Below are 25,712 nucleotides of genomic sequence, written 5' to 3' on the forward strand. Positions count from 1 at the left end.
TCTGATGAGGAGCTTCACAAAATTGAATGCCTACTTTGGCACTGTGCTAAGGGATGGCTCTTTTATTTCTGGCTTATTTCAAAGTTCCCTCTCCTTAAAAAAATTACATAAGAGAGGCAGCTACAAAGGGAGGCTATAATTCATCCAGGTGCACTCATTTCTGAATGGTCAGCTCTACTAAAAAAAAACTGGTGCATCTAACCTCCCAGTTGATTCAGAAAATATCAAAACCCTATGGATGTAACAGGAGCACTGTCAGTGCCCAGCACCTAAATGTGACCCTTAATCTCTTCCAAGGTTCCATATGTGCAAAAAAGCAGTCCCAAGCCACTGAAAGGGCAGATGAAAGAAACACTACCTACCCATCCCACTGAGCTTGAGCCCCTGGCTCAGTATACTCATTTCCCCCCTCCCAATTGTTTTTTTTTTTTTTCCAATTGTTTAATTTAGGAAAGCTTGAAGAAGACATACAATGAATTTGCAAAGTATCCTTTGTCCTAACAGACCTTCCTTAACAAGAATCATATTAAATATTTCAAGAGAGACTGCTCTGTCTCTGAATGAAGCTTGATGATAGAGCAGTTATTTCTGTTTGTTTTCCACAGGACTTGTGATAGCCCGCTAGGTATCTCCACTTTGCCAACAAATTCAGCCTTGTTACATATCATGATTACTATGTATTCTGTTCATAGCACTTGATATGTCTCAATTAGGGAAATGTCCTGATCAGAGTAAGGGAATCAGAAATTCTGAAAGAGACTTGAAAGCTGTCTTTTCCTAAGGTTCACCCCCTCTCCGATTCTTTATGAACAACATTCCCTCCTATTACATAAAAATTATTTTCAAAATCAATCATTATAACTACCTTCAATTTGCCTTTGTAATCTGCCTATGTGAGATTTAAAATCAAGAGGCTTAGTGAATCAAAAAGTCTTAATAAAAGTCTTTCCAAGATCCTCATAGAGGTTACATTTCATTTTTCTTCTTGAAGTTTAATAAAACTAAGATTCACTGGACAGGGGCCAGTGAGCTACAGATAATATGAATTTTTGTCTTAAAGTAATAATAAAAACATAATGCAAGTCACAAATGCAGGTTCAGAATGTCGTATGAGCTCCAGTCCATCACTTGTGTAAATCTTATGTCATGTGAGGAGGTAATAAAAAATAATAAGCAAAGCTTAGTTAGGGAATATCAGAGTAAAGCATTTAAGAGAAAATTTACAATAAAATACTTTTTTTACTGAAACAATAACATCACTTACTTAAACCAATGAACTTAGGCAAAACAGATGTTCATGGAAATGAAAAGCTGTAAATTTTCTTAATATTTTGAAGTAATTATTTAAATGTTTTCTAATACATTATTGTCAGTATTTAAGAACAGCATTTTATATGTTTTAAATGACCATAAACAGACCTATAAATATATGACACTGTTTACATATGGAATCTAAAAAAATAATACAAATGAACTTATTTACAAAACAGACGTAGAGTCACAGATGTAGAAAACAATCTTACAGTTACTAGATGGGGGAGAGAGAGAAATTGGGAGATTGAGATTGATATATACATATTACTATACATAAAATAGATAACTAATAAGAACATACTTAGCACAGGGAACTCTAATATTCTGTAATGACCTATAGATTTAAGGGACTAGATCTGATAGATAGAGTGCGTGATGAACTATGGACTGAGGTTCGTGACACTGTACAGGAGACAGGGATCAAGACCATCCCCATGGAAAAGAAATGCAAAAAAAGCAAAATCAATGTCTGGGGAGGCCTTACAAATAGCTGTGAAAAGAAGAGAAGCAAAAAGCAAAGGAAAAAAGGAAAGACATAAGCATCTGAATGCAGAGTTCCAAAGAATAGCAAGGAGAGATAAGAAAGCCTTCCTCAGTGATCAATGCAAAGAAATAGAGGAAAACAACAGAATGGGAAAGACTAGAGATCTCTTCAAGAAAATTAGAGAGACCAAGGGAACATTTCATGCAAAGATGGGCTCGATAAGGGACAGAAAAGGTATGGACCTAACAGAAGCAGAAGATTAAGAAGAGGTGGCAAGAATACACAGAAGAACTGTACAAAAAAGATCTTCACGACCAAGATAATCACAATGCTGTGATCACTCACCTAGAGCCAGACATCCTGGAAAGGGAAGTCAAGTGGGCCTTAGAAAGCATCACTACGAACAAAGTGGAGGTGATGGAATTCCAGTTGAGCTATTTCAAATCCTGAAAGATGACACTGTGAAAGTGCTGCACTCAATATGCCAGCAAATTTGGAAAACTCAGCAGTGGCCACAGGACTGGAAAAGGTCAGTTTTCATTCCAATCCCAAAGAAAGGCAATGCCAAAGAATGTTCAAACTACCACACAATTGCACTCATCTCACACGCTAGTAAAGTAATGCTCAAAGTTCTCCAAGCCAGGCTTCAGCAATACGTGAACCATGAACTTCCAGATGTTCAAGCTGGTTTTATAAAAGGCAGAGGAACCAGAGATCAAATTGCCAACACCTGCTGGATCATCAAAAAAGCAATACAGTTTCAGAAAAACATCTATTTCTGCTTTATTGACTATGCCAAACCCTTTGACTGTGTGGATCACAATAAACTGTGGAAAATTCTGAAAGAGATGGGAATACCAGACCACCTGACCTGCCTCTTGAGAAACCTGTATGCAGGTCAGAAAGCAACAGTTAGAACTGGACGTGGAACAACAGACTGGTTCCAAATAGGAAAAGGAGTACGTCAAGGCTGTATATTGTCACCCTGCTTATTGAACTTATATGCAGAGTACATCATGAGAAACGCTGGGCTGGAAGAAGCACAAGCTGGAATCAAGATTGCTGGGAGAAATATCAATAACCTCAGATACGCAGATGACACCACCCTTATGACAGAAAGTGAAGAGGAACTAAAAAGCCTCTTGATGAAAGTGAAAGAGGAGAGTGAAAAAGTTGGCTTAAAGCTCAACATTCAGAAAACGAAGATCATGGCATCTGGTCCCATCACTTCATGGCAAATAGATGGGGAAACAGTGGAAACAGTGTCAGACTATTTTTTGGGGTTCCAAAATCTCTGCAGATGGTGACTGCAGCCATGAAATTAAAAGATGCTTACTCCTTGGAGGGAAAGTTATGACCAACCTAGATAGCATATTGAAAAGCAAAGACATAACTTTGCCAACAAAGGTCCATCTAGTCAAGGCTATGGTTTTTCCAGTGGTCATATATGGATGCGAGAATTGGACTGTGAAGAAAGCTGAGCACCAAAGAATGGATGCTTTTGAACTGTGGTGTTGGAGAAGACTCTTGAGAGTCCCTTGGACTGCAAGGAGATCCAACCAGTCCATCCTAAAGGAGATCAGTCCTGGGTGTTCTTTGGAAGGAATGATGCTAAAGCTGAAACTCCAGTACTTTGGCTACCTCATGTGAAGAGTTGACTCACTGGAAGACTCTTATTCTGGGAGGGCTTGGGGGTAGGAGGAAAAGGGGATGACAGAAGATGAGATGGCTGGATGGCATCACTGACTCGATGGATGTGAGTTTGAATGAACTCTGGGAGTTGGTGATGGACAGGGAGGCCTGGCGTGCTGCAATTCATGGGGTCGCAAAGAGTCGGACACAACTGAGCAACTGAACTGAACTGAATGACCTATATGGGAAAAAAAATCCTTAAAAAAAAGTGGATATATGTATACATGTAACTGATTTGGTTTGCTGTATACCTGAAACTAACATAACATTGTAAATCAAATATACTTCAATACAATTTTTTTAAGTATAAAGTTCTCTTGTCCCTTTACAAAATGTCACACTTCAACCTTAAAAGTTTGTGAAAATCTTTTTTTAAATATCAAAGCATTTCTATGTTTTCTAAAAGATTCATCATTAAGCCATAAATTCTCCAAATAAATGACACAACAGAAAGAGAGAGAGGATCATTGCCTACTCCATGCAGGGTAGCCCTCTGACCCACTTGTACCTTGTCCTAAATGTGTGAACTTCTCTGCCAGAAAATTATTTCTCTTACTGACTAGAAGAGGAAATTAGTCCTCTTCTGACCCCCTACATCCTGTCCATGAGGATATAGAAAACTAGATCACCCCTCCCCAACAGGACAGCCCTTTAGATTCCTTAAGACATTCATTAGGCATACTTGAGTCTTCTGTTTATAGGTAAACATCCCTTTTCACTATTATCTCTTACACATGACAAATCTTCAGTCCTTTCATTATCATGGTTGCTCTCCCTTGAAGGCACCCAGAACTTGGCATCATCCCAAGTCAAGGACTTCCACACTCAGAAGAAATCAGTCACCTCCCTTGACCTCTGCCATGATTCTACTAAAGCAACCAACAGTTAGCTTCTCTTCACATCAGAAAGCTAATTCTTGTCTGGCTGAAGTGGAGTATGGATAAAGATGACTGATATATGTGGGGCAAAGGAGCAATAGCCTTCTCTTGAAGCACTATGAAAGCCTGTACTTAACAGGGATGAAGATGAAGAGACAGTGGTTGAAGCAAATGGCAGTGAATTTAAAAAAGGAGAGAGAACCTCAGTCTGAAAGTGGCAGTGGAGACCAGTCTTCTTTGTTCCCCTGAGAGTGTTGTGAAGGACGTAATGTGGTCATAGCAAAAAGACAAAAAAGAGTTTGAAGAACAGAGACAAAGACAGAGGAGTGTTTGCTCATACTAGAGCAACACGTGAAAGGATACAATGATGACAACAGACAAGTGAGTGACATGGCCAGTGTTGAGGTATGAGGCATAGAAAGCTGGTAACAGCACGTTTATATTCACCATTGTCAACAAGTTAGATACCCAAGCAGTAGCATGGGGCCTTTAAAAAAGCTAGAGAAAGTAGTACATAAAGGCAGTAGTTACAAGTGAAAGAACCATAACTCTGCTTTAAACAGATACCTTGAGGCAGTCCACTATTTTGCAACACTGGTTCATTTACTTCAACTGTGTCATCTTCAAGGTAGAAGTAGATTTTATAGCGTCTTATTCTATAGTTTTCTTGACTTTTATCAGGCACTTCATCTTCTAAATAGGCATCAAATGATAATACCTGTTGGAATCATAATTAGAAACTAAGAAATGAAAAAAAAATTGAGCAAGCTTAAAATCAACAAAGCCACTGCCTACTTTTTTTTTTAATGTAAAGAAAACAGTTGAGGAAATGTTTGCAGAAAGACATTCTACACATCAGCTATGAGAATGGATATACAATCTAGGTTTTGCAGAAAGACATTCTACACATCGGCTATGAGAATGGATATACAATCTAGGTTTGTTGCTGTTTCATTATCATCCGATTAGAATGAGAAAATGATATTCAAACAATAAATCCATCATTCAACTCTACCATAAATTGAACTAGAATCTGTCCTTGGAACTTCACAATGTGATTCTGTATGTATGTGTTACAGAAAAAATAATATTCTTTCCAAGAAGATGAATATAAGTTTTGTTATTTTTCTCTCGTTAAAAATAATAGAAAGCTATCTTGGTTTCCTTGGTGGCTCACATGGTAAAGAATTCATCTGCAATGCAGGAGACCTGGTTTGATCCCTGGGTCAGGAAGATCCCTTGGAGAAGGAAATGGCTACCCACTCCAGTATTCTTGCCTGTAGAATTTCATGGACAGAGGAGACTGGCAGACTACAGTCCATGAGGTCACAAGAGTCGGACACAACTGAGCAACTTCATATACACACATCTTGCTTTTAAGGATAAAATTATTCTGATTTCTGGTCCTGCTGATGGCTTGCCTTGAGGGAATTCAAACAGGCAGAGCTTAAATTCTTCCAATGCACTGGAGACCCAACCTTATGCTTGTGTTCAGGAATCTCAAAAAGCCTAGCTCAATGCCAGACCATTTCAATCTTGGCCTGGGGCACAGGCTCCTTCAGAGTTCCATTTTAATACTTCCTTTGCTCTCATTTTTGTCCAATTTTTATAATTAAAGGAGTAAAAGTTAATTCTGCATATGTTGTAATACCAAGTTAATTCAACACAGACAATATATGTGAGTGGGTCTGTGAGGCACAATCTAACCTCTAGGGGTGGTCAGTGACCCTAATTAGGATTACACGCTCCAGGGCTGTTTAGCAAATTTCCATCAGAAGCCCACACTTCAGAAGTAGCTGACAAAATGCCTCAGTAATTTATCTCTCATCAACAGAAAAGGCTTTGCTAACTACCATAAAGAATATTAGAAATGAGTTTTAGTTAGTGAAATAATCATATTCAAAATGAATGGATCAGTTACTGATCAGGCACTGTCTTTACCAGATAAGGTTTTAGGAATCTAGTGAGCCCAGACATCTATACCTTTCAGGTATCTATACTGGTACCTTTGGCTTCATTATAAAATGGTCCTACATTCAGTTGCTTTCTTAGGGAATTTATCTGGCCTGATTTCAGTTAGAAAGTTAGCCAAACCCACTACTAAAAGGTTGTCATATTTGTGTTGAGTGAACATTTCCAGGTGTTGTTGGGTGGGTACAGGGTTTCCTTCTGGGATGATGGAAATGTCTTGGAATTAAATAGAGGTGATGGTTGAACAACACTGTGAATATATTAGATGCCACTGAACTGCACACTTTAAAATGGCCAATGAACTGATTCAAATGTATTCTTTTTAATGGCTGAGTAATATTCCATTGTGTATATGTACCACAGCTTTCTTATCCATTCATCTGCTGATGGACATCTAGGTTGCTTCCATGTCCTGGCTATTATAAACAGTGCTGCGATGAACATTGGGGTACACATGTCTCTTTAATGAGGTGGATGAAACTGGAGCCTATTATACAGAGTGAAGTAAGCCAGAAAGAAAAACACCAATACAGTATACTACCGCATATATATGGAATCTAGAAAGATGGTAATGACAACCCTGTAGGAGAGACAGCAAAAGAGACACAGATGTACAGAACAGTCTTTTGGACTCTGTGGGAGAGGGAGGGGGGATGATTTGGGATGGCATTAAAACATGTATAATATCATAAGACAGAGAAGGCAATGGCACCCCACTCCAGTACTCTTGCCTGGAGAATCCCATGGACGGAGGAGCCTGGTAGGCTGCAGTCCATGGGGTCACACAGAGTCAGACAGGACTGAGCGATTTCACTTTCACTTTTCACTTTCATGCATTGGAGAAGGAAATGGCAACCCACTCCAGTGTTCTTGCCTGGAGAATCCCAGGGACGGGGAAGCCTATTTGGGCTGCCGTCTATGGGGTCGCACAGAGTTGGACATGACTGACGCGACTTAGCAGCAGCAATATCATAAGAAATGAATCGCCAGTCCAGGTTTGATGCAGGATACAGGAAGCTTGGGGCTGGTGCACTGGGATGACCCAGAGGGATGGTATGGGGAGGGAGGTGGGAGGGGATTCAGGATGGGGAACATGTGTACACCCATGGTGGATGCGTGTTGATGTATGGCAAAACCAATACAATATTGTAAAGTAAGAAAAAAAATAGTAATAATAAAAAATTAATAAATAAAATAAGAATTATAGTCTCCTAAAAAAATTAAAAAATAAAATGGCCAATGATTAATTTTATGTCATATAAATTTAACCTCAATTTTTAGAAAAAGATGTGAGATGCTGAATTATATTAAACACTAAAATAGTAAATGTTATATGAGTTATATATCAATTTTTAAAGGTATGGGGAGGAAGATGTTGCTGGAACACCTAATAGGACAAAAGAGCTGGGACTCCATCAAGCTTTCAGTAGAGATAGTGAGAAGGAGCAAGATATGCCTGCTACCCTAGAATGTGCCACTTTAGCACATGGATTATTTTGAACTAAGGATAAGCAGAGCCCAGCAGACACAGGAAGAACGTTTTACCTCCCCTTTAAGTACATAAAGTTTCCCAGGCAGCTCAGTGGTAAGGAATCCAATTGCCAAAGCAGGAGATGTGGGTTCAATCCCTGGGTTAGGAAGACCCCCTGGAGAAGGAAATGGCAACCCTCTCCAGTATTCTTGCCTGGAAAATGCCATGGACAGAGGAGCCTGGTGGGCTACAATCCATGGGGGTCACAAAGAGTTGGACACGACTTAGTGACTAAACAACAATAACTGTCTAAAAGAATTTAGATATGAAACCTGCACCAGGAAGAGAGTTATTACCAGAGAAAACGTTTTCTATCAGAAAGCCTTATCAGCATGGCAGGGCAAACAGCTGTTTACCAAACACTAGCTCTTCTCATTTTCCTGTGAATGATTTTCCTTCTCTTTGAAGCCCCAGACCCCTGTCCCAGTCTCCTTAGCTCCGAATGGTATATAAGCAACAAGAACCCAACTGCTGACATGTCTCATATTTTTATGGGGCTCCCATATGTACAAAATTTCTTCTTCTTCCATTAATCTTTCATATATCAATTTAATTATTAGTCCAGTGTGGTGTTGGAGAAGATTCTTGAGAGTCCCCTGGACAGCAAGGAGATCAAATCAGTCAATCCTAAAGGAAATCAACCCTGAATATTCATTGGAAGGACTGATGCTGAAGCTGAATACTTTGGCTACCTGATACAAAGAGCTGACTCATTGGAAAAGACCCTGATGCTGGGAAAGATTGAAGGCAGAAGGGATGAGATCATTGGATGGCATCACTGATTCAATGGACGTGAGTTTGAGCAAACTCCGGGAGACAGTGAAGGACAGGGAAGCCTGGCATGCTGCAGTCCATGGGGTTGCAAAGAGTTGGAAAAGACTGAGCAACAACCAGTGAAAGAATCTAGAAGGGAAGAAAGAAAAAGTTATCTACTCCTATAGTAGTATTCACTTTGAAACTTTCTTTTCTTGTAAAGTATAGAGGAAAATGTAGGAAGTGTAGGAAAGTGTAGAGAGCATATTCATATCCCACCTACCTCTATGTATTGAATATTACTGGTATAAATTTGTGCATGACCAAACTGCCTGAGATCAGCTGACAACACTGTCATATATATTATCATTATTTATCAAATAAATGATGCATTTAAAGAGAATAAAGATGCTCAACAGAAACAAAGAGAAAGAAAGATATTATTTTAGGTTGGACTTCAATATTTCTATAAGAGGGATAGACTGACAGTTCATGTTCTGGCCCCTTGAGAATACAGGACTGACGAACACCAGCATGAAATGTAGAGAGCAAGTCAGAGAAGTAGAGATTGAAGGATAGAAAAGGAAGATGGAGAGAAAATGGTAAAATATTATAGCAAAATAGATGCCAAATAGATTAAAAGTGATCTCACAAAGGTGAAAGAACTAATTGCAATGGAACTTGATGTACTAGAGAATCCAGAGAGAAAGCTCTAAAATAAAAATTGCAAGAAATGAAAATTTATAGAAACATAATTATGATGCAAAGTTTTATCATAATTTATGATGTCAAGCAGAGACTAGATAAATAAGGTCCTAGAGGCTGGCTATAATTTTCTTGAAAACGGAATGTAAATGTCATTTGGCAGGGTGTGTGACCTTCCATTCCCCACAGGCCTTCACAAGCCCTGTATTACATAAGGTTATGTGCCTGATCCCCAAGGCATTCAGATTTTTGATGCTAGTCAAGAGGATATAAAATTTGAAATCAATTGGCTTTGATTTATAGATATTTATAGATATATTTACAGATACATATTTCCTCCTTATAAAGGAAAAAATTTTAATGTTAATATTTCTGAAATCACAGTCTTCTTAAATTAAAGCTAAAAGAAACATAAAGCAATCATGAATGCATTTTAATAAGGATTTAACAAAGCATCTAGATGCAACTTGAAGGCATAAATTTAACCTTGTGGGGAAGTAATTCTATTTTATTGTCAATTTCGCTCTTTGCTTTGCATTGCATATCCCAAATAGCTGGATGTTAACACCAATTTGGAGAAGGCAATGGCACCCCACTCCGGTACTCTTGCCTGGAAAATCCCATGGACAGAGAAGCCTGGTAGGCTGCAGTCCATGGGGTTGCGAAGAGTCGGACATGACTGAGCGACTTCACTTTCACTTTTCACTTTCCTGCATTGGAGAAGGAAATGGCAACCCACTCCAGTGTTCTTGCCTGATGAATCCCAGGGACGGGGGAGCCTGGTGGGCTGCCATCTATGGGGTCGCACAGAGTCGGACACGACTGAAGCGACTTAGCAGCAGCATCAGCAGCAACATCAATTTGGATTCCTAATTTTCACTTACAGTGTTTCTAAATATTACTGTCTGATGTAGCATTGACACAAAAAAATTGTGTGTAGAAGATTGTCCATCGTGTGCTAGGCAATGCAATCATAAGGCAAAACAATAATCTCTTAGAATAAATTACAGAATTTTAAAAGATGGTGAAGTTAGTATGAACAATGCATGAGTCATAAAGGCTATTACTCAGGAACCAAACATCTAATTGTCTAAAACTTACAGTTGAGTTTTTAGAGATATTAGGAAAGAAAGAAACACCAATAATGTTCAGACTTAAATGGAGAGGTATTAAAGAAGGTGTATAACAATAAGGATCAATGCATGCTATTAGAGGTTAGTTAGTAGACAAAAATTTGTGTACATTTAATGCAGTGTTGTTTATTCTTCCTGAAAAAGCTGTTATTAAATCAATGGTTTCTCTTGTGATTATGGAATCATAGAATTAAGGAAATAAATTGTAACAAATTTTGCACTGTGTATATTAGATGGCTCCTTTATACAGGACAATATTTAAAGAAGTTTATCATATGTGAAGGGGAACAGAATAAATCACCCTAAAGTATGCCTCTTTGGAATAAGAATTATCTTGAGCTTATTATTTTTAAGAAACAGCAAGAGAAAGGAGAAGCTCTGAAAGCTGAGTAAAAGTCATTCTTGTAAGGGACATTTGGGGCTTTCCAGATGGTTCACTGGGTAAAGAATTTGCCTGTAATGCAGGAGACACAGGAGATGCAGGTTGAGATAAGGGTTGGATCCCTGGGTCAGGAAGATCCCCTGGAGAAGGAAATGGCAACTCACTCTAGTATTCTTGCCTGAAAAATCCCATGGACAAAGGAGCCTGGTGGGCTGTGGTCCAAAGGATCACAAAGAGTTGGACACCACTAAGCATGCATAGTTTGTTGTTGTTGTTGACAAGGGACATTTACAATGATAAGGGAAATCTCCATTGGTAAGGGTATCTCTCTGTCTGTGCCAGGAAAAGAAAGACTGTATCTAAAAGGCAAATCTCTGGAAACTTAACAATGGAGAAAGCATGAACTTAAGTCTGCATAACAACTGCAATGTCCTTTACTGTGCTTTGCCTGATAACCTCCCATAACTGGCTCACCCTGAGGTAGGAGACATGGGCCCCGCCCAGGGTAAAGCAATTGGTGATTCATTCTCTATTGACTCCAAGACAAGAATAGCAGGATAATTAAGGGAGGAGGCTGGGCCATGCCCGGACCACATATCTCTCATTCCTAAAGTCAGGAGACCACACATGAGCAGAAAAGTTCATTAAAGGTCATAGAGGAATGATGCTAACTAATGCCAGCCTACCCATTCGTCTTTTTGGTAAAATCCATCCTGGCTAAGAGATGCATGTGCACAAATGGAAGGATCCTGAGATATACTAAATATGAACTGTGAACCAGGCAAATCAAAATGATTGGCCAAAGAAAACCTGGAAGAAATGCCCCATAAAAGTGATTTAAACTGCCACCATGGTGCAACTCAGGGAATCTCCCTCTGAATCTGCCCATGTCTACCCACATGTACTATACTCTTTTTCCTCCTAATAAATACTTTACTTACTTCACTATTTTCTGTTTCTGTGGAAATTCTTTGTAGAAATTCTGCAAAGGCAAAGGGCCAGGGCCTTTGTTACTCACCACTGGTCTAGTGGCTGGGATCTGGTGCTTTCATCACCAAATCCAACCTCAGTCTCTGGCTGGGAACCCAGGCCCTTCTCCAAGCAGTTTCAGGGTGAGGGCACCTGAGGTCACCCCCACCCCCAACATCTTTTGCCTTTAGCTGGAGCTAGTATTTAAGGTTGTGGCTTGGGCTATTTGGGAGAGTCACTCAGTTTTCCTAGTATCTCCCATGTATACAGGAGATAAACATGCTATTAAACTTGTTTGTTTTTCTCCAGTTAAGCTGTCTTTCATTACAGGAGGCATCTCTGCCAAGAACCTAGAAGAATACTGATAGTGGGTTGCCATTTCCTTCTCCAGGAGAGCTTCTCAACCCAGGGATCAAACCCGTGTCTCTTAGGTCTTCTGCATTAGCAGGTGGGTTCTTTACCACTAGCGCCACCTGAGAAGCCCCATACAGGAGGTAAACATGCTATTAAACTTGTTTGTTTTTCTCCAGTTAAGCTGTCTTTCATTACAGGAGGCACCTCAGCCAAGAACCTAGAAGGGTAAAGGGAAAATTATTTTCCTTCCCTGAAAAGGCTCATTTACGAAAAATTCTAATAAATTTGAAATACAGAAATCATAGCCATCAATCATCAATACAACTAAAAATATATCATGTAACTATAAATATTATCACCCCTAATAATTATTATGAGGTGAAGAAATGTTAAAATACAAAAAATAAGTATAAAATTTAATAAAATTTAGAGGTACAAATCTGTAAGATACAAGCAAACCTATAACCTTAAGAGAATTTAAAAACAGCTAACTCAGGTAAATGTACTAACTCAGTGATTCTCAGCCTTCTCAGCTTCTCATTAGGAACTGAAAAAAAACAAACACCACACTCAAGCCTAAATAAATTAAATTGAAATCTTGGAAGCAATTAAAAAGGTCATTAGTATTTTCTTAAAGCTCTACAAGTAATTCTGAAATGCATTCACTATGAGCAATGGATTGAACAAAAATATTTGAAAATTTGTCATTAGGAAAATAAAGCAAAAAAGGATAAAAGCACAAATAGATATATTTAAAAGGAAAAAACAACTGTAATAAGTAAATCCAAAAGAGATTTTTTAATAAATAGGTAATATTCTAGTGTGTGGATGTGTGTGTGGGGGGGGGGTGGGGTGGGAATTTCCTTTACCCTTCTAGGTTCTTCTGACTGGTCTAAAGAATTAAATTGAAATGAGAAAAATTAACAGGGAAAAAAAACAAATTTTATTAGGTACATATAGGGGCTTCATAAGAATATAAAGCCCAAGGACATCAGGCAATTGAAGCTTGTATGCCCTCTAAAAGAAAGAAAGATGTAGGGGTTTAGGTGGCTTCCCCTGTGGCTCAGCTGTAAAAGAATCTACCTGCAATGCAGGAGACGCAAGTTCAATCCCTGGGTTGGGAAGATGCCCTAGAGAAAGGCATGGCAACCCACTCCAGTATTCTTGCCTGGAGAATCCCATGGACAGAGGAGCCTGGCGGGCTACAGTCCATATTGTTGCAAAGAGTCAGACATGACTGAAGCAACTTAGTATGCATGCATGTAAAGGGGTTTAGGACTTCAAAGAGGAGGAAGGTAATTCACAAGAAGATGAAAAAAGCAAATGTTCTGTAAACAAACATTTGCTGGGCCATACAGAAACAATGGGACACAGAGAGGAATTGTAACCAACACTTTGCTAGATTTTTCCCTGTCTCCCTTCAAGGAATAGGTCCTCTATCTAAGTTTTTTTACTCAGTTGGGGGAAGGCCAAAGGTTCTTCTTGAGTCTTTTGGGCCTTGACTGCTTTCAACTCAAAATAAACTTTATGCCAAAGGTGGCAAATTTTGCTCCCTGCACTAGCAAAGATAATAAAGAAAGAATGTAATAACATAAAATCAGAAATGCAATAGTGTATTACAGAGAGGTGTAATAAATTATAAGATAGACATTATCTTATTATAAGTCATTCAAGCTTTTATGAAAATAAATTTTAAAGCCACAGTAAGTGATTTTCTGTAAGAATTGTGAAGTATCAAAACACAATAGCCAAGTGAGAAATTTAAAAATTACAAAAAAATTGCCCCAACAAAGTCTCCAACCAGGATGATTTACTAATGGATTCTTTCAAGCTTTCAAAGAAAAGAAAATCACAACTTTATATAACTCCCCTAGGATAACAAAAACGCTGGAAAGCCACAAAGGTGAATTTCAATGCCTAACAGACAAGCCATTAAAAAAAAAGTTAACTCTGGAGCAACAGTTCTAACCGTGGCTTCACATTAGAATCACCTGTAGAGCTTTATCAAATCGTGATGTTTGGGCCACATCCACATCTATACACACCCACACACAATGAAATCAGGATGCCTCAGACTGAGCCCAGGTATAAGGGATTTTAAAGCTCCCCAAATGATTACAGTGTGCAAGCCAAGGTTGAAAACTACTGCTCCAGAGCAATTTCACTACTTAATGATTTATAGAGCAAAGATCCTAACTAAAATACAAGCAAACAAAGTTCAGGAGTCCATAAGAGTTATAAGCCAACTACACAAAAAGCAGCTTTTTCCTCACAGATGCAAAGATGTTTCCAAATAAAGAAGTAAGAGCAAATATATAATGATCTCACACCGTTTCCCACCACATACATTTTAAAATTTGAGCAATTCCTTAACAGGATTAAAAAGCATCTGTTTTAAAACAATAGCCTAAACTTTCAGTACTATATTTAACTATGTGTCTACCACAATCAGGAACAGAAACAAAAATGCCCCTACCAACACCATGATTTAATATTTTTTTAGGCATCCTGGACAAGGTAAGAAGTACAAATATTAGCAAGAAAGACACAAAGGTGTCATTATAAGGAGACATAATAATGGCACAGGCAAATGCTGAAAAACTACGGATAAATAAAAGATTTTAACATAACCACAACTGAACCAAAAATATCCTTATGTACTAGCAATGCTGCTGCTGCTGCTAAGTCACTTCAGTCATGTCCGACTCTGTGCGACCCCATAGAGGGCCTGAAAATACAGTGGAAGGACAAAATAGGTTCACAATAAATAAAAAATTAAAAAATTAAAAATAGTTTTAATGAAAACTCTGTGACCTAGATATAACTCTAAAAATATTTACTAAAATATATAGAACGTGACAAAAAATAGGACAGGTGAAGTATATTCTGGATAAACACACTGAAATAACATATTTCAAGTGGATATTTCATTGGTGTTTTGCAAGGACTTGAAAACATGATTCTAATTTCATCTGATAAAAATAAACAGGTCAGCCTATTAAGGATAATTATGAAAATTAAACATAATGTAAAAGACATAACTCTCCCAGATCTTATACCTTACTATTATGCCTCGATTATTAAAAGTGTAAAACCAGAGTAATAAGAGACATACTAATGTGTAGAAAAGAATAGACGGTCTGGAAATAGGCTCTATTGAAAAGTTGAAGTTGAAAGTGAACTCGCTTAGTCGTGTCTGACACTTTGCGACCCCATGGACTGTAGCCTACCAGGCTCCTCTGTCCATGGGATTTTCCAGACAAGAGTACTGGAGTGGATTGCCATTTCCTTCTCCAGGGGATCTTCCCAATCCCGGGATAGAACCCAGGTCTCCCACATTGCAGGCAGATGCTTTACCATCTGAGCCACCAGGGAAATGTCTTACATATAGGAATTTAGCACATGATGAAAGAGGAGTCATATTACTAAGTTTAAAAAGTACTAACGTAGTAAAGTATCAATGTATATCTCCACCTAAAATAAATTATAACCCAAAATAAATACCAGACAGATTATAAGATTAAATATAAAATATCGGTTCCTTTCACCCTCCAAAAAAAGTGTGTATGTGTCAAAGCCCTTAAAGAGAGGATGACCATTTCACAGTTATGAAAAAAAGAGAAAATGATGACAGAAAAATATTAAAATTTAACTACAAAAATAAGTTACTTCAATGGGCTAAAATACAAATTAAAAACAAGCAACATACAAATTAAAAATTGTAGGAAATATGACAAAAGTTTATTTCATTAAAAATTTCTAATTAATTTTTAAAAGATCCTAAAAAGGAATAAAAACACGTGACCCATGGCAGATTCATGTTGATGTATGGCAAAACCAATACAATATTGTAATTAACCTCTAATTAAAATACACAAGTTAAAAAAAAAAAGAAAAACAATTTAAAATGTACCACGGTCAATATTAAAAAAGGAAAACATTCACTCAAAAATTATCAGATAAGAACAAATTATTTGGCCGGGCGGGAAGGACGGCGCGGTGGACTGGTGGCTCGGAGCGGCGGGCGACATGTTCCGGGCACCAGACAGCGAGGGCGGTAAAAAATTAAAAAAAAAAAAAAAAAAAGAACAAATTATTTGTGAGGCACTAGTTTTGTTTGTTTCTATTAAATGAGCCTGGTAGGATTATTCATTACCTGCTGCTGCTGCTACTGCTAAGTCGCTTCAGTTGTGTCCGACTCTGTGCGACCCCATAGACGGCAGCCCACCAGGCTCCGCCGTCCCTGGAATTCTCCAGGCAAGAACACTGGAGTGGGTTGCCATTTCCTTCTCCAATGCCTGAAAGTGAAAAGTGAAAGGCAAGTCGCTCAGTCGTTTCCGACCCTCAGCGACCCCATGGACTGCAGCCTTCCAGGCTCCTCCGTCCATGGGATTTTCCAGGCAAGAGTACTGGAGTGGCGTGCCATTGCCTTCTCCGTATTCATTACCTACGAGATTTTAAATTATTAAAGTTATTCTGAGGTACTGTGACGCTATGAGGAGCCATTTTAAAATTCCTACACTTTGTCTAACTCCATTTTTGGGCATGCAGCCCCGAAGAAACAAACCAAAATATGGAGAAACATATGGCGCAAGGATATTATTTGCAGCATCTTTTTTAATTATAGAAAAAAATAGAGCAGGGAAATTACAGATCTAACAAGAAGGGAAGGATTTGGTGAATTATGGCACATCTACGTATTCTATGGAATATTCTGAAAGCACTAGTATAATGTTTTTAAAAACGATGCAGCAGTAAGAGAAATGCTTAGGCTACAAAAAAACACTGAGTGGAACAAAAAGGACTGAAATGATAATAGGCTACGATTATAACTACGTTTTCAAAGTCATGTATGTTTAAACTATGTTTTTAAAAACCGTAATTACATTTTTTTTATTTTTTAAAAAAATTAAGTGTTAGAAAAACAAAAAGCCAGTAATGGCTCCAATGGCGGCAGCTCCAGGCAGGCTGGCTGGGACACAGGATGTGGGGGGAGGAGCAGCTGTTGGGCGGAGGGAACAGACCTGAGGTGGAGGCAGAAAGGTGGAGCCCAGCTTGGGGGGAGTGCTTCCGGTGGCCAGGGCTGGTGGGCAGGACGATCTGTGCCCTTCCCCCACCCTTCTCCAGCACACTGGGCTCGGCCCTGCTCTCCTTCACTCCATCGGCCAAATGGACTTCTAGGCCACCAGGCCAGCTCAAGGGCGCCTCTGTGGGGTCCCTAAAGCACCTTGCAGTCTTTTGGAGGGCTCTGATATCTCTCGAGGGCCTCGTATTCCAAACCAAACGGAAGCGCTTTCTAGTCACCGGAAGTGCTTTGATGCCCGGAAGTAGATCCGTAGGGGCGGGGGGAAGTGGTCCGTGATCCGTGAGGCACGCTGTGGCTTCGGGGTTCGGACGCCATACCCGGCTGTCGGTGAATCTTGGATCTTTGTGACTTTTCCAAATACCTTTGAGATCACGAACTCAGTGGAACGACCTTGACATCACTAGAACACTGAGAACTGGGACAGGCGAGTGAAAGAAAGGAGAGCAGAGCGGTCCCGAAGCCGCGGAAGCGGCGCAAGTTCAGCGCTAAGGTAGGATCCCCCAGCAAACGTGGATCCTCTGGCGTCCCAGTGACGTGGCCCCCTCCAGCTGGCCAGCTTAGAACTCTGTATTACGTCCCGGGGAGTCTAGCAGCCCCGAGGACCTAAAAGTCCAGAAGGACATTCTTGTGGCCTTCAAGCCGAGGTTTCCTGGGGCTCATCCTACCAGGGAATTCCTCCTCCTACCCTTCCCGTTCCTCACGCTCCAGTGTGGGTAGAAAAGCCTCCAAAGACTACTGATTTGGAGTACTTGAGGTTCTTCTCATCTTTGGAATCGTCTTAGCGCCATCCGCATTTGTTCTGCTAGCTTTCTAGAAGAAATGGCTTCTCTAAAGGATGCTAAGGTTAATCCCAAAAACAGTTCCTGTGACTCTGCAAACGCAGAATTTGCAGCCGTAGCTGATGGTCAAAATACTAAGACTGAGGAAGCAAATGGCGGACAGAGAAAGCAGGGTAGTCAGCAAGACCAAAGCTCATCAGTGGTCGACTTGAAGGCAATTCAGGGCATCCCGGAACCATCAATGCCAGGAGAGGCTGCCACTAGTACAAAAGGGAGTGCAGCAGAGCAGCCCAGTCCTGGAGAAAGAGGAGCCAGCTGTATCCCCTGCTCTGGTCCTCACGGAAAAACGTCAGCCTCAGAGGTCGGAGTGGAGAATAGAGAGATTAGAGGCGTCTGTGACAAAAGAATGATGACACAGCCTGAGCAGAAGCCACTTGGTGACCCAAAGTCATTCTTTTCTGAAAAAGGCTCTTCTGCCCAAAAATTTCCAGACAGCCATGACCATTCTTCAGAAATACCAAAACATCAAAATTGGGGTGTGGTAACTGAGCACCCTTCTTCAGGATGTGACTGGTCTGATTTGGGTGAGGTTCCTACATTGGGATTCCCTCAGGAAGAGCCAGTCTCACTCAGTCTGGCAGAAACTTCAATGCCTCCATTCTTCACAACTGAGCAGGTTACCTACTGGCCTAATTGGTACAGTGGCCCTTGGCATGACTCTGCCAGCTACTGGCCCAGCAGTTCCAAGCCTCCTTGCTATTCTTCCATGGGCCATAGCATCAGCAGCAGCAGCACATACCTGGCTGGAAGGAGCAGCCAGAGCTACTGGAGTGATTATTCCTCTAGTTTTCTAGTGTCCTCCTCAGACTGGTCCAGAGAGTGGATGGCATCAGAAGGTCAGTCTCCAAGTTCTCGTTCATTTCTTTTCTCTAGAGGTTCAGAAACCAAGGTGAAGGAGTGGAGATGGCATCTCCAAGAGGAGATCCCACCACATCATCAGGGAGAATATGCATATTATTACCTGCCAAAGAGCCAGTGGGAACAAAGCCTAGAGGTGGGTTTCATTGATACCCACCTGCAAAAGCACCATTGGAAACAAAGCCTAGAGGGTTTCATTGATACCCATTGTCACCTGGAAATGCTGTTTTCCAGGCTGTGTTTCAGAGGGACCTTTGGCAGGTTCAGAGAAGTTTATAGTCGCTCCTTCCCTAAGGAATTTCAAGGCTGCATCTCCGATTTCTCTGATCCTCGCACACTAAACAGTGGTCTATGGGAGGAGATGTTGAAAGACAATATGACTTGGGGGGCCTTTGGCTGTCACCCCCATTTTGCAAGTTGCTACAATGACATCCAAGAAAGAAACATTTTGCAAGCCTTACGGCACCCCAAGGCTATAGCATTTGGAGAAATTGGCTTGGATTATTCCTATAAGTGCGGCACACCTATCCCAGAGCAGCACAAGATATTTAAGAAGCAGCTACAGCTGGCCGTGTCTCTAAAGAAGCCCATAGTGCTCCACTGCCGAGAAGCTGACAGTGATCTGCTGGGCATCATGAAAAAATTTGTGCCCTCTGACTACAAGATCCATAGGCATTGCTTCATTGGTAGTTACCGAGTCATCGAGCCTCTTCTTAACTACTTTCCCAACATGTCCGTGGGCTTCACAGCAGTCCTGACCTACCCTTCTGCCTGGGAAGCCCGGGATGCTCTGAAAAATATCCCACTGGAAAGAATCCTTGTGGAAACCAACTCTCCCTACTTCCTCCCAAATGGGGTTTCTAAAAGGTATTGCCGGTATTCCCATCCAGGTCTGGCCCTGCATACGATTGAAGAGATTGCCAAAATCAAAGATCAGCCGATCTCTCACACCTTGGTTACCATACGAAAGAACACTAGTCGTGTCTACAATATTTAAGCAGAGAGGGCACAGTCAGGAGTCTTCCAGAAAAGAAAGACCAGCATCCTGACAACACAAACATAGACTTGGTTTGAACTCTGCCTGTGTCCCAGGTCAAGGAGGTGTTTGGCAAGCCCATTGGAACAGAAGAAACCAGAACAGGATGTTCTCCTCAAAACCTCTTCGTAAGACTTCTGCTTCTAGCTAGTAGGGTGGGGTGCAGTGGGATGGGAGGAGGGCTAAGGGAACTATCCTTAATGTTATTAGGGGTTTCCTCCTAGCCCAGTTGTGCCAGGGTAGTCCGTAAAGAAGATAGAGTTCCATAGGGTTCAAGTTCGCTAATCCAAATCCTTGTTCTCTGCAGCCTGTGTTTTTGAGCAATTGGTGACTAAAGTCACCCTCCTGTCTTAAAAAGGGGGGGGAGGGCAAGGAATGTTGAATTTTAGAAATAAGCTAGGTGACTTGTTCTGTTTATTGCCAAAATCTATTTGTTATTATAGGAGTTCTATAATCCCTATGGGTTGTTGTTAAATTCTTAAATTTGTGACTGTTCAACTTGCAATTTCTTTCTAAAGATAAACTAACAGTATCGTTTCATCTAAGAGGAAATAGGTTTAGATAAAAATGAGTTAATAGTCATAATAAGGGTGGGGGGGACTGTCGGGTAGCTTAGAATGACAGGAGCCAAACTGGTGGAATCTTAAAACCACTGAGATGGGTTTTGACTCTGAACTGAATTTCCTCACAACACTTGGATAACTGTAAAGCTCTTCAGATAACCAGCATTTAATAGCAATTCTTCATTCAAATTGCTCTGCTTCTTTACAAAGGCAAATGTATACCACTTAGAAAAATCATTCTCCAGAAGGGCAGAAACAAAGAAGAGCTTCAGCTGCCCACTTGGCAAACAGCAGTCCTCCTTGAGAAATTAAAATGAACCCACATTTTAGGGAAAACATTTGAATTAGGAAATTTAATTTTGCCAGCCAAAGCACATACTTAAGTCTAGGAGTCCCATTACTGGATGAGAAATTCCATTTTTAAAATGGAAAATCACTTTTGAAAACTAAATCAATGAAAAGAGGCCTAGCATACTCCAGACTTCTCTAGTTTCCTTTGTGCCTGTTTATGAGGATCCAGAAAAATCAGCTGGCTCTTCACCATCTGGTTCTCAGTTCAGAAGTCTCCTCCACAGAGAAGCCCTCCCTGACCACCAGTTTGTAAGTGTTCACCTCACCTAAGAGGAAAAAAATCCTTGGTTTACTATTTTGATTTCATTCTAGCACTTAGCCTTGTTTGAGATTGTATTGTTAATATAATGTGTTCATTGGTTATCTTCCCCACTAGGTTGTAAGTTTACATGCTTGTGATTCTCCTTCACACTGTATATACACCTGATGTTAGAAAAGTGCCTGGAATAGAGCAGGCACTCAGCAAAGATTTCTTGGAATAATGTGAATGAATAACTGACTTTATTAACAACTGGCAGTAAATGATAATACCTGAGCAAAGGGGCAGATACTAGTAAGAGACTAGAAAATTAAGCCATCTTAGTCTAGCACTCCTGTTTAATTTACAAGACAAGGCAAGGTTGAAAAGCCACGTATACTCTGCCAGTAGATGTCATCGATAATAAAAGGAATAAATAAAAAAGATCGAGCCCTACCAGGGACTTGACAGTTCATATTTCCTATGAATAATACTGAGTATAGCATGGATTTCTTCTTTGCTGGGAATCTAGTCATTTGAGAAAAAGAAAGCTGTAGCTAAAGAGCTTCGCTTTGCTTAGAACAAAAGAAGTTGATGCAATGTTAAAGGTGCGATTTAATTACATTTTGCAAGACAGAAAACATTCAAAAATTAAGCCAGTGTTTTGAGTTAGGAAGGTTTTTTTTTTTTTTTTTCCATTTAATGTATGCTTTAGATAGACATTGTTCACAGTGTGTCCCTCAACCCACTGGAGCCCTGAGCTTTTGATAAACAATTTTAGGAAAGTGGGTTCCATGGACACACATATTTGGTAAATAATGAGTTGTACAAAGTTTCTCAGATTTCTTTTTATCTCACATGTTCTGTGATATACCAACACGAGCCACAAATACCCAAGACGGTGTTTCTTAAAGTTGTACTGTGCTTAGTTTAGTTGCCCGTTGTGTCTTTGTGACCCCACGGACTGTAGCGCGCCAGGCTCTTCTGACCATGGGGATTCTCCAGGCAAGTATACTGGAGTGGGTAGCCTATCCCGAAATGGCAGCCCACTGCAGTATTCTTGCCTGGAAAATCCCATGGACAGAGGAGCCTGGTGGGCTATAGTCCATGGGATTCCAAATAGTCAGGTGTCTGAGCACACATGCATGCACAGCACAATTCAGTGAGCTCAAGTTCTTTAGAAACACAAGCTTGGGAAACACAGCCTTAGTCACACTCTTGCTGTTGTGATGCCCTTATCACACTTTGTACAAATCTCTGCTCATGACGTTCTAACATCCTCTGTCATTTACCTTTCTCACAACATAAGCTCTGTGGAGAACACAGTGTCATCAATGTGATCCTAGCAAAGTGACATTACCAAGTGGGCACTTTAAAAACAAGTGTAAATGAATGTTTACATTTGTAAGCATAAAATCAGTAAGACAAATAGGATATACACATATTAAAATTAAAGTTCTGTTCCAAAAAAAGGATCTTTTTACATGGAGAAAATACTTTTCTTAACCTGCTCGTCTCCCTCTACATTTTTGATGACAAATGCATAGACTATACTCTGCAGTGTTTCTAACATGTGAGAGCTTTGCCATTATTTCTTTAGGAATGGAAGTGAGCAATAGTCTTTTCTGAGTGTAGTATATCCAGAGTGGCAGAAGTCAAAAATCACAATCTTCCTTTTACTTATTTCATGAAAGCAGTAAAGAACACTTTATCTGTTAATGTTACTAGTTAAAAATTAATAGAAAAAAAATAATGAAAAACAAGAAAAGAAAAAAACCCACAAAACAAAAACAAACATCATGATCCAGATGTGCAAAATTTGAGCCGTTTGTAAGTCGTTTTCTACTAAAGTCATAGATAGTTCATTGAGTTGTAGAGATAGATTATTTAGCATTCATATTTGTATGGCACTTGGTTTGTCTACTGTCCTGTTCTGGAAGTTCAGAGAGCCATGAAGACAGCCAGGGATCTAGAATTTCAATTTGTCATGTGGTCCCTGGGCCATCAGTCAGTCCAGAGTCACCAGGTCTCTCATGCCCATTAATGGGCTGGGCTCCCTGAACCTTGGCAGTCCTTTCACACTGCACATCAATATTTCGCTTCACTTAAATTTTAGAAAGGCAGTTAATTCTATCTTTAAAGCTCAAAAGGAACAAATTGCCCACTTTGTCTTGAGAGATGGGAGGATTCTGTTTCTTCAGCTGGTCTTTATTCGTATCTGACATCAAAATGAGTACCTGCTTATTGTGGAATTTTTGAGACTACTAAAGAGCACAAACAGGGGGAAAAAGTTCAAAATCCTACTACTAGGAAACAGTTTAACAACTGAAGTAGCTCTCTAGAGGTTTCCCCTAACATTTCCATAGTTTTGGCCAATTCCAGCATTGTACTCCTTGAGTCAGCTTTACTAATTAGTATTTACTATAAAATTCATTTCACATCATAATTAGCATAAGCAGTGCATTTTACTTCCTCTGAGTTTGTGATTTAAATACATTATTTTGTGTATTATGGTTTGCTTTCCTGAGCAACAAACTAAAAGTGTGTTAATTCTGTTGTATGTTTTTAAGACTCAACTCTTTGATCTCTTGTTCAAATCTTTTCTGCTTACTGATTCATAAAATGCTGCTTTTAAGTTTGTTTTTTCCTTCAGTTCTTGGGTATCTGTTTTTGTTTTTTTTTTTTGGTACTTTTTTCTAATGCCTTAAGTTTAATTTGGGGGGAAAAGATAAAAGTATTCAATACCACAGATTTGCTTTAATTATAACTGTGCTATATCGATAGGATTTTTTATTTTAATCTTTATTTTCCCACTAAAAATTAATACATATGCATTACACAAATATGAAAATAGGAACAGAAAGAAGTATAGGATATTTCCACTACCCAAAACCCACTGTTTTATTAATGTCTTTTCTTAACATAATTGTGATTCTATGTCAAATTACATATACTTTTAAAAAAAAATTGTATTTTCCTTATTATGCCAAATTATATATATATATTTTTTAAATGCATATGTTTTCATGCCCATACTCACTGAAGATTTATATGCCATAAAATCCCACCACCAATCTATATACAATTTCATGTATATGTTGATTAAGCAGAGTTAAAGAAGGAATATTTACAGGTTCGAGAGATTTCAATTCTATTCATTGTTTTTAATTTGTAAAGAATTGTCAGTTCAAGTGTTAATTCCAAAAATTAACATCTATTGGAACAATGCCCTCGAATGGACAAAAATAATGTATTTTTTTCTTTTTATATCCCTATCTTGCATTTGTCATTTTACTGTTTATTGTGCTTTTATCTTTAAATAAACATTTAAAATGCTTACAATCTGTTTTCAACTTTATTTATATTTTGTAATTTACTCATAAGTTTGTTTCCGTTGCTTACCACTAACCCTTTCATTTTATGACTTCCCCCAAGGTTGAACCATTTAATTTGCTTTATGATTGGCTGGAGTTCAAGCAACTTTCTCAGGAAAAGATTGTGGATGGCATGTTTATGAGAAATCATATATCTGAGAAAATCTTTCTGCTGCTTTCATTAATAATACCTTGGCTGAGTCTAGAACTTTTGGGTCACATACATTTTCCTCTAAAAGTTAGAGACACTGCTTCACTGTCTCCTGGCATTTAATTTGCATAGCATTCTGATGTCAACTTCTCTTTATTTGGAGGGTTAAACTACTTTTTCTCTCAGGATGTTAGGTAATTTCTTTGCATTGCCGTTGAAATTAACATTAAAAAATGCCAGACTATATCTGCTTATTGGTTTCTCTTTTATTATTTTCTCTGGTACACACTAAGCATTCAGTCTAGCTGAGAAAGTTGGTTTTGTCGGCTGCCGTCTCAGGTCGCACAGAGTTGGACACGACTGAAGCGACTTAGCAGCAGCATAGCACGCTTAATTGATTTGATTGCTTTTAATCTAGCTTTTAATTCTTTAGGAGCAACTGTCTATATTATAGGAGCTCCACCTTTTGTCCAGCCTTTCATTACCTATCTCACTGCTCTCATATCTAACCTTTTCCTCTGCATTCTGGGAGAATTTTTCAAGTTTGCCTCTTCCATATCATTTTCTCATTTCTTTTCTTTCTTTTCTTTTTTTTTTTTTTTTTTTTACTATATATAGTGCTTTTTAGTTTCCTCACATTGTTTTCCTTCTTTAGTGAACGCCCTTTGCCTTTTCACCTACAGGCTCATTCAGCAATATTTTAAATGTATTCTCTTGTTCTCTTGTCTCCTTCTAACCTTCACTTCAGTTTGCTTTAACCACTTTGTTTCATATACTTCTTTCCACTTAATAGGAAGCACAAAGCAAATTATCAAAAATATTCATTTTCTTATGGGAAACATCTTTTTAAAATAAATATTTGTCTTCCTCTGCCCCTTAAATACTATGTTCTTCTCCATTTATGTTACAGAGCCTTTTCAGAAACCTTCTCTTGGGTTTCTTTGTTCATTCTTGAATAAAGAGCAGTGTATCTAGACTGATGTTTTTCTAAAACTAGGGTGGGCAGGTCTTCTTTCCTTCCTTCACTGCCAATTCCAGTGTTCTAATTCC

The 25,712-nt window shown here is 39.2% G+C and overlaps 1 protein-coding gene and 1 pseudogene across 4 annotated transcripts in view; one reads left to right on the forward strand and one right to left on the reverse strand.

Moving 5' to 3' along the window:
* Nucleotides 1-25,712, reverse strand: part of EFHC2 (EF-hand domain containing 2) — a 238,223-nt gene that overhangs the window by 134,269 nt on the left and 78,242 nt on the right. For all 3 annotated transcript variants that reach the window (XM_086386696.1, XM_086386695.1, XM_086386694.1), the window contains exon 3: nucleotides 4,936-5,086. In XM_086386696.1, coding sequence (XP_086242822.1) covers nucleotides 4,936-5,086 — 151 coding nt within the window. The remainder of the gene's footprint in view (nucleotides 1-4,935; nucleotides 5,087-25,712) is intronic.
* Nucleotides 16,786-24,479, forward strand: LOC147340223 (3'-5' RNA nuclease TATDN2 pseudogene; annotated as a pseudogene). The gene has a single exon (XR_015158460.1). The product of XR_015158460.1 is annotated as a 3'-5' RNA nuclease TATDN2 pseudogene (transcript).

Source organism: Bos grunniens, chromosome X (genome assembly GCF_055505025.1).
Source record: "Bos grunniens cultivar Pamir isolate PY7600 chromosome X, Bosgru_T2T1.0, whole genome shotgun sequence".
NCBI classification, from domain to species: domain Eukaryota; kingdom Metazoa; phylum Chordata; class Mammalia; order Artiodactyla; family Bovidae; genus Bos; species Bos grunniens.